Source organism: Macrotis lagotis, chromosome 1 (assembly GCF_037893015.1).
Source record: "Macrotis lagotis isolate mMagLag1 chromosome 1, bilby.v1.9.chrom.fasta, whole genome shotgun sequence".
NCBI lineage: Eukaryota > Metazoa > Chordata > Mammalia > Peramelemorphia > Peramelidae > Macrotis > Macrotis lagotis.
In genome coordinates, this window is record NC_133658.1 from 611411998 (window position 1) to 611425202 (window position 13205).

At 33.2% G+C, this 13205-nt stretch overlaps 1 protein-coding gene across 7 annotated transcripts in view; it reads left to right on the forward strand.

Moving 5' to 3' along the window:
- C1H2orf76 (chromosome 1 C2orf76 homolog) overlaps positions 1-13205 on the forward strand; it is a 127378-nt gene that overhangs the window by 49779 nt on the left and 64394 nt on the right. For 2 of the 7 annotated variants that reach the window (XM_074215001.1, XM_074215004.1), the window contains one exon: positions 37-13142. The exons of 2 other annotated variants lie outside the window; for them this stretch is intronic. In XM_074215001.1, the coding sequence (XP_074071102.1) occupies positions 37-173 (137 nt within the window). In that variant the 3' untranslated portion in view covers positions 174-13142. Of the gene's footprint in view, positions 1-36; positions 13143-13205 lie in introns of those variants that run through there. 3 more of the 7 variants (XR_012474130.1, XM_074215003.1, XM_074215006.1) reach the window with 3 other exon arrangements.

The window sequence follows — 13205 nt, forward strand, 5'->3', positions numbered from 1 at the left end:
TATCCCTGATGCTCTTACACTCTGATAATTATTCAGGGAAGCAAGAGAGAGAAGATAATGTACATTCAGATCATTGGAATGAGGGCAACAGGTGTCTGTTCTCCAAATGTTCAGAATGCAAATTGTTTTTCAGAAGGTATGCTCAGAATTTTGTAGGGAATAATTTTCAGTGATTGACAGGTTATTAGTACCATGTCTTCTTAGTCTAATCATTAGCATTTTAACTGATGTTTTGGATAAATTTAAGGAGTCAAGCTAGTGTGGAGTAATAAATGAAACTGTTTAATGTAAATTGTGCTTTCTGATAGTCATTCAAGTCATTCTGGGCTACTTAAATAATAGAATTTAAAACTGAGTTTAGTGTGTGTCACTTAAAAAATGACCTGATTTTTTTATTTCTCACTAGGAATGTAATGTTCAATAACTGCTGGGAAATTTGTACATGTGACATGCTTTGCCACCACTAGATGTCACTGCAATTCTATTTTTCCATGGACTTGAAAAATCATCTGATAACAAAACAATTCAAAGTCTGAAGAGACAGCTGAATACTATTAGATTTTTGCCATGTAATTATCTTTTTGACAGTGAAAAATGACTGTCATTGATGTAGAATGTTTACTTTATAATCTCTTAAATGCTTTGATAGCAGAATACTTAGACTGTCTATAGTAGGAAGTCTGAAGTGCAATAGAAGTCCCTTTGGTATTAAAATCAGAAGACCTGGGTTCAAAACCTGGTTCTGATTCTTGATGCTTAAGTTACTTGACCATGGGCCATCCCCTTGACTTCCCCTGACTTCCTCAATCTCCTCATTTTTAAAATGAATCGATTGATCTAGATGGCTTCTGAGGGCCCTTCCTGCTCTTGGTCTTTGAGCCTTTTAGAGAGGCTTATTAGCAGTTTATTTTAGTTTTGATAATATTCTATTGATATCATTTGTCTTTACACAACAATTATCTCTGGAGGGAAAATTCTCACTCTCCTCCATATTGTACTTCCTCCCCTTGTGGGAAAGAAGAACAGTTAAAACAAAAATATCCAGTATCATCACCAAATTCTTCTTTGAAAAGGGGAAAATGTACCATTCAGTCTATCAATAAGTATGTATTAAGTGCTTTGTTATGCATCAGGCTCTGGAAAAAAGCAAAAACAGTCCTAATATGAGGAAGACAATCCATACAAGATCCATACAGTGTTAATGGAAGCCTTCAATTTTAAATGCTTGTAGCTCAGCTTCCTGTTTTAAAGGTGTTCTTTTCATTTGCATTATTGTCATTACCAAGTTTCTTCTCTAGTTCTGCTTATGTTTTTTTAGGTTTTGTTTTTTTTTGCCAGGCAAACAGGGTTAAGTGGCTTGCCCAAGGCCACATGGCTAGGTAATTATTAAGTGTCTGAGGTCGGATTTGAACTCAAGTACTCCTGACGCCAGGGCCGGTGCTATATCCACTGCACCACCTAGCCCCACCTAGTTCTGTTTATTTGATTCTGGAGAATTTTGCACAAATCATCCTGAATTGTACAAATCATCTCTGAATTCTTCATTTCCACCACTTTTTATTGCTTGGTAATATTCAACTAAAGTCATATACCTGTTTTATTTTTTTCCTTTTTGGGGGAAAATTAAAAAAACATGAGTACATTGAACATTTCAGTAAGTAAAGAAGGACAGAAAAAATTTTATGTGCAACCAAACTTCTGTTATATAATTTTTTAAAGTGTAGGGTAATAACAAAACTACCCTGCTTCTTCTGTCCACTTCCTTCTTCCTTCTTTGTATTTTTAAAACGTTTCATTGTTTTTTTTTCTATCATTTATGTTCGTTGGGTTTTTGCTTTTTTTTTTTTGGTATTACTCTCATTTCTCTGTCCCCAAATAGAAGCACTTTAGTAGTGTTTGGGCAAATCTTTAACAGCTGACTTTTGAGAGGGGAAAAAAGTATGTGACACACTTTAACTTAATCTACATTATTAACATTTTTACTTCATGATGTCTAGATAATCATCAATGCAATAAATCAAGCCCTATTTGTAGCATTTGCCAATTTCCAAGATGTAAACGTTCATTTAACCACTGACTTCTATAGGAACTGATTCTATCATACTTCTGCCTAACCAATAAGGGGAATAAAACCAATCCTGTTCCTTGCACTGGCTCCTTCTATACATATAGGCTTAGTTCTGGACCAGTGGACTTCACCTCTGGACAGGCTGTGGCAAGCTTTATCCTCAGTCTTCTCCAGAGTTCTGAAAAGTCTTTTCACATGCTTTCCTTTTATAATATTGAGATCTTTCTATAATTTGTTCCTCTGGTTCTGAACTAGGCTTCTCTGAATTCATCATATTGGTAACTTTTTTGTGGTACATTCATTTGTTTTCAGTTCTTAGATACAGTTTGAAAGGTTGAGGAAACTGAGAGCTAAGGTGACTTGCCAGGACCACAGAGCTAGTAAATCTTTAAATTCATGTCTTTCTGACCCTAAGACCATTGAGTGCTATCAGTACCCTCTTTATAGTTTCCTCATCATTAAAATGGAGAGAATGATGGAATTTACCTCACAGGATTATTGTAAGGTTGAAATAGGGAACACATGGAAAGCCCTTTGTCAGTCTTCAGGTGCTATACAAATGCTAGCTTTGAGTACAAATGGGCTCTTTCTCTGTCTTTGACAATCTCCTCAGGGGTATATAAACTTTGTAGTAACATCACTGGTCAAGGAGTTTGCTCATTTCACTGACTTGTTGAGTATTATTCTCAATGCTTTTGAGATGAGTTGTTTCAGTTAACAGCTCCTTCACCAATAGGGCATTGATGTGTCTACGTTATCAATTTTCCAATCATTCTGCAACTAATGGTAACCTGATATATTTATATTTTTTTGCTACCTAAAAGAGTAGTGTTTTAATACTTAGGTGTATTCTTTGTATTTTTCTTCAATTTTGTTGTTGTATGTTCCTAATTACTGGATCTAAGGAGCATTTTTCAAAGTGATAGACAGACTGGACCAACACAGCTCTTTCAGAAGTTTACTAGGCTGCCTTCCCACAACCTCTTCAAAATTGAATGCTTTTTTTTGTCATTGTTTCTACTTTGTAGGATATAACAGGTAAAAGGTTTTATTTTGTGTTTTTCTTACTATTAATTATTTTTAATCTTTATTAGAGTGTACTTTTTCTTTCAAAAACTATTCATACCAAAAACAAAAAAACCCCTAGGTGTTTGTAACATTGGTGTTCCCAATTATATTGGATGTAAGAATTTTACCAATAATAATTAATATGGTTTTCCTCCATTCTATATTTTAGGATTACAGGATCATACAATCGTAGATTTAGAACTGGAAGGGACTCTACGGGTTATTAGCTGTCTCATTTTACAAATTGAGGCCCAGAGAGGCTGTGACTAAGAGATTAAATGACTTCCCCAAAGTCACACAAGTAAAAAGCAGAAGAGTTGAGATTTGAATCCAAGACCTTCACTCTGTCTAACAAACCCCTCTTCTCCTTTATATTCTATCTTGATTTCATTTGTGCAAAAGTTTTTTAAAATTTTGTATGATCAAAATTGTCTTTTTTTTTTTGTCTTTTAAGATCTCTGTCCTTTGTTAGGTTATGAATTCTCCCTGTAGTCTTTACTGTGAAAGATACCTCATCTTATTCTTGATTAGTTCTCACATGATCCTTCCCTCCCTACTAACTGTTTTCCTGTATATCTCTTCTCTTTGGTGGCTAAACTCCTTGAGAATGCCATCACCCATGATGCCTCCCCATTCCTCTCCTCTCAATGTCTTCTTAATTCCTGGTAGTCTGGCTTCTGACCTTCTTATTTAACTGAAGCTGTTTTTTCTAGTCAACTCCAATTGATAAAACTAATGACTTTTTCTCAGAATTCATCCTTCCTGAACTCTGCAGTTTTTGATACTGCCCTTTATTTGATATTCTCTTCTCTGCAGGTTTCTATGACTTTGTTCAGTTTTGGTTCTCATTCTTTCTGACTAGTCTTTAGTCCTTTGCAAGATCTCCAGAGTTCTGTCTTGGGCTTTCCCCCGTCTCCCTCCCCAATTGTTTTGCTTAATAATCTTATTATCTCCCATGTCGATTTTAGCATCTCTATGAAGATAATTCTTAGATCTCCTTATTTAGGCTTAACCTCTCTCCTGACCTCCATTTCCTTGTTGCCAACTGCTTATTAGACATCATATCTTCAGGAGACATTTTCATTTTCAAATAAGAACTTATTATCTTCTCCCCCCCACCTCTAACCCCTCTCTCTTTTCAACTTCTCTATTACTTTTGAGTGTGGGGAATCAAAATTGCCCCACTTAGAATAAAAGAAACTGAGGCAGAGTTTTCTAAGACAATGGCACTTTATTAAGGGATCTATGGTCCCTTCTAATGAAGTGACTCTCAGATCTTTATGATCTGAGATGCCATCTTCTTCTGGGATCTTGTTTTTTTAGGGTTTAATACTCAAATAGGCAAAAAAAAAGGAATGATGAAATACAGACTCTCATGATTGATAGACCTTGCTCTTGAGGGCCAAAATTGACACATTAGTAGGGGGATCATAGATTAGATAAAATATGGGGTACCTCTGATGACTAAGTGGTCACAAGATAGAGAGGCTAACTTCTTAGATTAGGCAGGAGGAGATGGCACAGGCTATTTATCCTGACTAGATGGTCATAAGATGGTCACTTGCTTGTCTGGAGGTTCAAAAATAATAATGAAGGACTTTCCATGTAGTTGAGTCACCACTACATGGGGCTTGGTCATCAAGACAATGAATTGCAAGGGTAGAGGACCTCTAAGCTAGCTTCCTGTGAATGTGAAAGTTTACCATGTGAATTTCTCAGCTCTGGGACCCAGTATATAGAATGTAGAATCATATTAGATTGATTGATAATAATTAGAATTTTTTTTTAATAATTAGAATTTGAGTGGGGTCCTCATTAAGTCAACTTTCTTAGAGAGTGCTACTGTCCTTCCAATTACCTTATTGGTGCCCCAATTTAATTTTCAATTTCACAACTCAATCTTAAATTCAATTAGTTGCCAAATTCTGTCAATTCTATCTTTGTAGCATCTCTTGTATATACTCTTCTCCCTTCTGGTCTGGTCACTATTAATACCTCAAGCTTGGTGTATTGCAGGAGCCTTTTGGTTGATTTCTCTCAAATCTCCCCCCCCCCCCCCATCCCATTCCAGTCCCTTCTTTTACTCAGTTACCTGAGAGATCTTATTAAAGTGTGGGTCTGACTTATGTCATCCCCTTACTCAGTGAAGTGCAGTGACTTCCTATTACCTCACAATCAAATAGATAATCTTGTATTGGACTTTTAAAGCTCTTCTATAAAAACTTTCCTTTTTTACCTTTCTGATCTTCTCCCTTACTCCTTTCCATGAACTACAGTCCACTGATGCTCTATCCTCCTTGCTCTTCGACTCTACTTTCACTGACTATTTTCCCTGCCTGGAATGGTCTCTCTCCTCATCTCAGCCTCCTCTGTTCAGCTGTAATCCCATTTCATGTAAAAAGTCCTTCTTTAGTGCCCCTTAATGGAATTCTGAATTTATTTTCAATTTCCCTTGAGGATATTTTGTTTGTAAATAATTTTTTGCTTGTTTTTCTTCCATGAGTACACGAGCTCCTTGAGAGCTTGGACTAATTTTTGCCTTTCTTTCCTGGTGCTTAGCACAGTGGTTGGCATTCAGTAAGTAATTAACAAATTCTTTTTGATTTATTATCTGATTTTTTATATTCATGTTATATTTTCATTTTGCGTTTATAATGATATATGGCTTAAGCTGTTAGCCTTGTTCTAATATCTATCTATGTGCTTCCTCGCTTTCCTAGCACTTCTTGTGATAAAAGGTGGTCCCTAAGGATTTCTGAGCTTGAGTTTATCATCATCTAGGCTATTGTTTTCAGTTCCTAGTTTGCCATTTTTTTAGTGCTATGTCCTCTACACATGTACTTTTCCCTCATTTTTCCTCTCGAGATTCCTTGGTGGGGGGGTGGTGTGTGTGTGTCTGTCTATCTGTCTATCATCTATTTATCTATGAAGAAGGAGGGGAAGGGAGAAAGTTTGAGGGAGAGGTAGATGAGGAGAAAGAGACAGAATGGGGGTGAGGAGAGAGAGAATGAGAGAGAGAGAGAGAGACAGAGACACAGAACAGTAATTTAATTTAGACAATTTGAAATTTGTATTATATTCGCATGGCCCGACCATGGACAAAGAATAACTCTTTTAGTGAGTTTTTCTCTTTATTTTTTAATGTTTTGTAATTGTATTTATATAACTCTTGAATGTACCTTGGTAAACTTATTTACAGATGTTTTACCCATTTTGTAGTTATTTTGAATGACAGTTCTCATTGCTTCTTTTGGATATTTATTAACCCTATATAGAACTGCTGATAATTTTCCTTGTTTTTATTTTGTACTCTACTGCTTTATGGTGAAGCTATTTATTGTCTCATTTCGTTTCTTTGTTGATTCTCTGATGTTTTGTGAATAGACTATTTGCAAATAGGGTTAATTTTGTCTCCTTATGCTTATAGCTTCAGTTTTGTTCTCTTGTATTATTGATATAACTCCATTTCTAGGACTATATTAAATTATAATGGAGAACATCTTTATTTGTTTTTACTATGAAAGCTTATAATGTTTTTCCATTGCAAGCAATAGTGGCTCTTGGTTTTAAATATATACTTTTATGTTTAAGTGTGGCTTTGTTTTTTAGGATTTTGAATACTATGAATACTGTATTTTGTCAAAACCTTTTAGGGGGCATCTCTTGGAATAATCATGGGTTTTGTTATTATTGTTCTTTATGTTTGATGATTCTAATTATTTCATAATGTCAAACCATTCTTGTATCCTGTAGTGCCTTTAGTTATGTATATGAGTTACTAATTTTGGAGATGACAATTTGGTAATATATGAAAAAATATCTCTAAATATTATGGTACTTGCTAATTAACTCAAATTATACAGCTTAGTACTTTTCTATGATGGGGATTTTCTATGTTGAATTTTTATTTTAAGTTACCAGTGAATAAATGTAGTATTTTCATTTTTATATAATTAGAGGGGGAAAAAAGTCCTAGGAAAAAAGAAATAAAATTATAGGTGATGATGAAGAGCAGATAATTCAGAAGATTATTTGAAGTTTACATTTTTGTGCTTCATGTGAATTCCCTAGTATTACTGTTAAAATTGGACAGGAAGGAGTTTTTGGGGGGGTTTGTTTTGTTGATGCCTTTTATTTTTTTATACCATCGACATTTCTCAGTTTCTGGTATGTCTTTCACATAAAACAAGAAACATCACAATTGCATCTGATATTGCAGGCAACATTTCATACCTGTCAGCCCCCCTCTTCTCCCTGTGGAAGATGGTGCATTTTATAATTTGTCCTCATGAACTAGGAGTAGACATTGATGAGTTCAGTTGCCTTTTTAGTATTGTTTACATTTATATTACTGTAGTCCCTTCATATATGTATAATACATTTTACACACAAACACACAACACACATACATATAGTTCCAGTTCTGCTTCCTTTACTTTGTGTCAGTTCATATAGTCTGCCTCTTGTTTCTCAGATTGCTGCACATTCATCATTTCTTGTGATACAGTAATATTCTATTACATTCATTACAGTATCATTACAATTATTACATTATTCAGCATATTAATTGAAGAATACTTACTCCAGTGTTTTCCTACCATACACACAAAAGATTTCTTATGAATACTTTGTTATATATGAGACTTTTCAGTATTTTATCACTTTGGCTAATATATTCTGTTGAGGGATCCAGGGTTCAAAGAATTATGGTGGTTTTCTTATATATTCCTAAATGTTTTCCAAGATAGTTGGATTAGTTCAGTTTTATCATACTATATTATTATGCTTGTCTTACTGTAGTCCCTTTAATACTAATCATTTTTAACTCTTCTCATCTTTGTCAATTCGCTGGATATAAAATGAAGTCTCAGAGTTGTTTTAATTTGTATTTCTCCTATAATTGATGATTTGGAACATTTCATATAGTTGTTTGTAATTCTTTATTGAAAATTATTCAGTTTCTTTGTACACTTCTGTACTGGGGAGATGTTCTTGATCAAAAATGAAGAATTGACACAAATATCTTGATTATCAGATTAAAGTATTGTTGACTCTTTTGCGTGTGTGTGTGTGTGTGTGTGTGTATGTTTATGTTTGTGTATAAAAAGCTTTTATGCAATAACACTTTTCAAAAGAAAAGGATGAAGACTTTGAACTCCAAAACATATTTTGGCCACGGGATTTAGAAGTTTGTGGATAGTGGTAGGTTTATTGCCTTACTTGTAAGCATTTCTTCCTCTACATGGTCTTTCCTTCTCTATTGCCTAGAGCATTGTTGTACTCTGGAGGTAAGAATGCTATTATACATGAGAAATAGATATTGTCCCATGAGAATAATAGAGAATACTGAGTGGGAACAGAAGTGTTAAAAAAATCATTGAAGCTCATTATTTTAATAAGTATTTAGGGGGCTTTCTTTTTCTTAAGTTAGGTGTGTAAAAATGGTTGAAAGAAAATTCTAAGTCATCAGTGCCCATCCCTTTCCCTGCTTGATCTTGGAGTAGAGCTGTCACTCTGTGTTTGACATCACAGCCAGTTGCCATGGAAATGATAGCAATGTTACAAATTTATCATTATGACTTTTCTGCAGGGTCTATGAAAGGCAAAGAAAAGCTGTGAGGGGGGAAAGAAACTTATTGAAGATTGACTTGCAGGGTAAAATTTTCTAATTTATACTCTGGCCTTTTATCTGCACTGCAGAAGCCAATTGCATATTCTGTACTTGACGTCAGTAGTATTTGCATGTGGATTGAGTATTTAAAATACACACACATTCACAGACTCAAACAGACACACAGATATACATAGACATCCACCCACCCTTTGCCCCCCCTCCCCGGCTTGTGAATGCATGAGAATATTTCATCAGGGATTGTTATTTTTGATTTAAAGATTGTCTAGAGTCTTGATTTTTTTAACACTGAAATGTAAAATCACTTAAGGAGTAAATTTATTTAATTGCATATTACTCTTATTCTGTGTTCTCAAGTGATTAGTTCTATTGATTTCTCTCTAGTTTGTTAAAGAAATTATAGCACTTTCACTTCATTTGGGAACTGATATTGTAGTAGAAATATTTTAAAACAAGATATTATAGGCTAAACTGAGAGGTTGTTAAGATTGTTTTTTGGAGGGGGAGGGAAATACATTTCTTTAATGAACTATATTTCTATAATGATTCCAAAACTCCCTTGTGGTATACTTTCATTTTGAATGTCATTTCAGTCTTCTGTTCATTAATCAGAATCTTTTTTCATGCTAAAAATGTTACCACTTTTGTATATCTAATAACATAGATACTGTTCCCATATGGTGAAAGGCATCTTTAATTTGTGTTTTATTAAAGATTATTTTTGTCTTCTCCTTCTAATATGTTTTAGGTAAGTTGTCACCTTACTATTAATATAACTTCATACTTGGTTAAATAAGAAGTTAAGGCTAGGGAATTTGTGAATATTAATAAATTCATAAGAGCAAGAGTTTGAAAGAACTGTCATCGATTGTTCTTCTGTCCATTCCGTATATGTTTAGAATAGTAAATGTTAAAACTGAGGTTTTGATCATACTTTCTTTGCATTTTATATTGCAGATCAAGGATTGAACTCTGTAGCCAGAATCTATTTTTTATAGTTTGCTAATCTACCTGGGTCAATACTCTTCTGTTAACAAACTTTTGAATTATTTGTGCATTTGAATTTTCTAAGATCAGTTATTTGTAGGATGATCAGATGTAGGATAATTTGCTTTGAGTTGTAACTCCCTCCTTTCTGTCTAAAACTACTGTTTAAAAAAAAATCCTAGTCCACTTTGTTGCCTTTACTCAAAAACGCCTTTCTCATTTATGTCCAGTGCCCCACAATCAGCACCTTATTTTTAACTGTCGTATTCTTTGATTATCCGAACTAAACAGTTTAACACTTTATCATATCTTCCTGTTCACTAGGTAGTTCACATGTTTATATCTTTTTTTCTCTTACCAGAATAAGTTCCTTGTGGACAGAAATGGTGTTTAGATTTCCTCTAGTATTTTATAAATCTTTTACTTAGAACTAGGCACAGAGTACATCTTCAATAAATTCTTGTTGTTTAGTTGGTTAATTGAAAGAAAAAATTGACTTACGTAGCCTATTTGCGTTCGTTTTTTTTTTAATGATAATTTAAAGATTATTCCAAGAATAATATGTGTGCCATTTGGAATTAGTATAGTGAATAATTTACTTTAGATCATTAGTTTGGATATCCTGCTGTGTATTCAGCTAATAAAACTTGAAAGTCATTGTTATAATGTTCTGTAAATGGATTTGGGGATTCTTACTTTCTTGGTTTTATTTGATAGTAAGACTAGGGGAAGAGCTAGCAATGTATTTATTGGATTTTAGATTGCACATTCATTTCAGATTCACGTGCCGTGGGCTTGTGCACCTGAGTGCACTGCAGCCTACAGCACATTTAATTTAAAATCGGGTGCCCTCAGGGACCATAACACTGCTAGGCTTCCTACAGTTCTTTTAGGAGTCACTTTTAAAGGTAGTAAGAAGCAAGAATTCAAGGAATTGTGGTAGGAAGGATAAGGATAGTTTGGGAGTAGGTCTTGAAAGGGAAGCTATATATATATATATATATATATATATACATATATATATAAATTTTTTCCTTATACATTTAATTTAATAAGTAAATTTCAGAAGACTTATAGGAATTCACTAGTTAATTTATTATTAAAGTTATATAGATTTTTATAAGTTTAATTCTCTTGTCACTTGAGGGATCATATTATTCTAAGTTTTAAATAATTTTTTTTTTACTTTTGAAATGTTTTTTGCTGTTTGAGAGGAAGAAAATACCTCCATTTCTTACATTAAATACTAAAAATTAATGTACAAGATTTTTCAAGGTAAAAAAATTATCATGAAGAAAAAATTGTCTTAGAGGCTCATTAAATGGTAGGATAGTGTGTTAAATAATAAGAACCTAAGAACAGAAGCATCATTTTATACCTTTCCCAAGATAATTTTGATCTGATGATTTGCAAATGACTTAAAGGCCAATATATAAACAGTAAGTTGATTTATAAAGTATTTAGATCTGAAATAGAAGCCATGTGTCAGAACATCATTTGATTTGTCAGTACTTTCCGTATATTAACCTAATCTTCACTACTTTCCATATATTAATTCAATCTTTACCTATAATTGAAGATGAAAATATTATGTATTTGCCCATGGAAGAATCAGCAGAGTAACTTTGGCCACCATAAAAGAAATGTGTAATGATAGTCAATAAATTTATTTAGTGGATTACTATGAGCTCAGCTATATTTGTTAAGTGTTACATGTAATAATAGACTATTACATTAATAAAATATTTTATGATAATTAAGAATGCAAAATCTATAGTCTTTCTTCCATTGTAAGTTTAATTAGAATTACTTGAAAATTATGTATAAACTACGCCTTTGGACATGGCTGGGGTAGGGCAAAACCCCAAGTACTTTTTATGCTTTTGGGATCAGTTTTGAAACATTTTATTTTCTTCTAATATTATTTTTCTTTAACTAGGTAAAGGCCTTTTTTGACATTTTCCTCATGCTAAGTTTGAACTCCTTGTTGGAATTATTTCATTATGAGCTATACCACTTTAGATAATGAATGTTTTCCAGGAGTTCAATCTATCTCCAAGACCCTTTCATTCATTTCTGAGTGCTACCTGTAGTCCACCCACTGACTTTGTATGACTAAATCTTTGTAAACTGATTTTTAATTACTTTGATTAAATTTCATCCCTGGGATTGTTTTAAAAAATCAAATGAAATTGCACACTAAAATTTATTAATATTTTTGGTGGTAAATTCTAAGGCACTGAAATTGTATATTTTGAGACCAAAGTAGTAACTCTTCTTAAGGATTCTGTTCAATAACTAGTTACTATATATTTTAGTGTATATTTGGTAGTTTTATTTTAGAGTAGGAGATATGTTAATAAAGTGCTCAATATTCATTACAAATAATCTTGTCTGTTTTCTAGTCAAGATTCTGAAAACCTTCTTGCCCTTTCTGTATAGTCAAGCAGACTGTATTAACTTCTACCTTAATTTAAAAAGTGATTGTGAAACTTGTTGGCTCCACACCTTAAAGAATTGCATGTTTAATAATTGTGAAGGCTTTCCATCAGATTTGTCTCAGTTCTGAATTAATAATGTTGCTGACTTATTGTTTTAGAAGAAGAAGTCCTTGACCTGTTAGGTTGAAAGAATTGTGACTGCTCTGAACCTTTGTGGGTCCTGTAGCTGTGCCATATCCCCTGTGAATAATTAGAGGTATTTGAAGGTATTGCTGTAGAAGCCAATTTGTGTCTTTCACTTTGCATATTGTTGAAACCTCATGAATTAATCATGAGCAGGGCAAAAAATTAACTTCTTCAGACACATATTTTGATGGGTCATGAGGGAGAATGTAAAGTGATCTGTAAAATATTCTACTGATCCTCTAAGTATTAAATTATTATACCTACAGGCTAATTTCAGAGGAAAAAAAAGGAAGGATTTTTTTCCCTCCTTCTCACTCAGTGGCGAACTTGATAAATCAAGGTCCATTATTTCCTAGAACTATAAGGAGAACAATGAAGGGGCACTGGTGATTTTTCTTGAAATCCATCCATATTACCTCATACTTCTTGTTTGAACTGGTTTGGATGGTTTTTTCTTTTTATTTACAATTATTTGTTTTTTTAAATGTTTATAAACTAAAAATTAAGCAAATAACTCTCTTGTGCTTTAAGATTTACAAAGTTATTTTTAGAGCAACCTTTTAAAGCAGTTTTTATTTTCCTCATTTTATAGGAAAGGAAATTGAACTTCTGAGAGGTTAAGTGGGTTGCCTAGGATGATTATATATATATATATATATATATGATTTGAATGTAGCTCCAGTGCCTTATCATAACATAATTTGTTTCTTCAACAAAAACATTTTATTGTGCTGTTGTAGTCAGCAGTGTGTGTGTGTGTGTGTGTATATATATATATATATATATATATATATATATATATATATATATATATTTGTCTTTC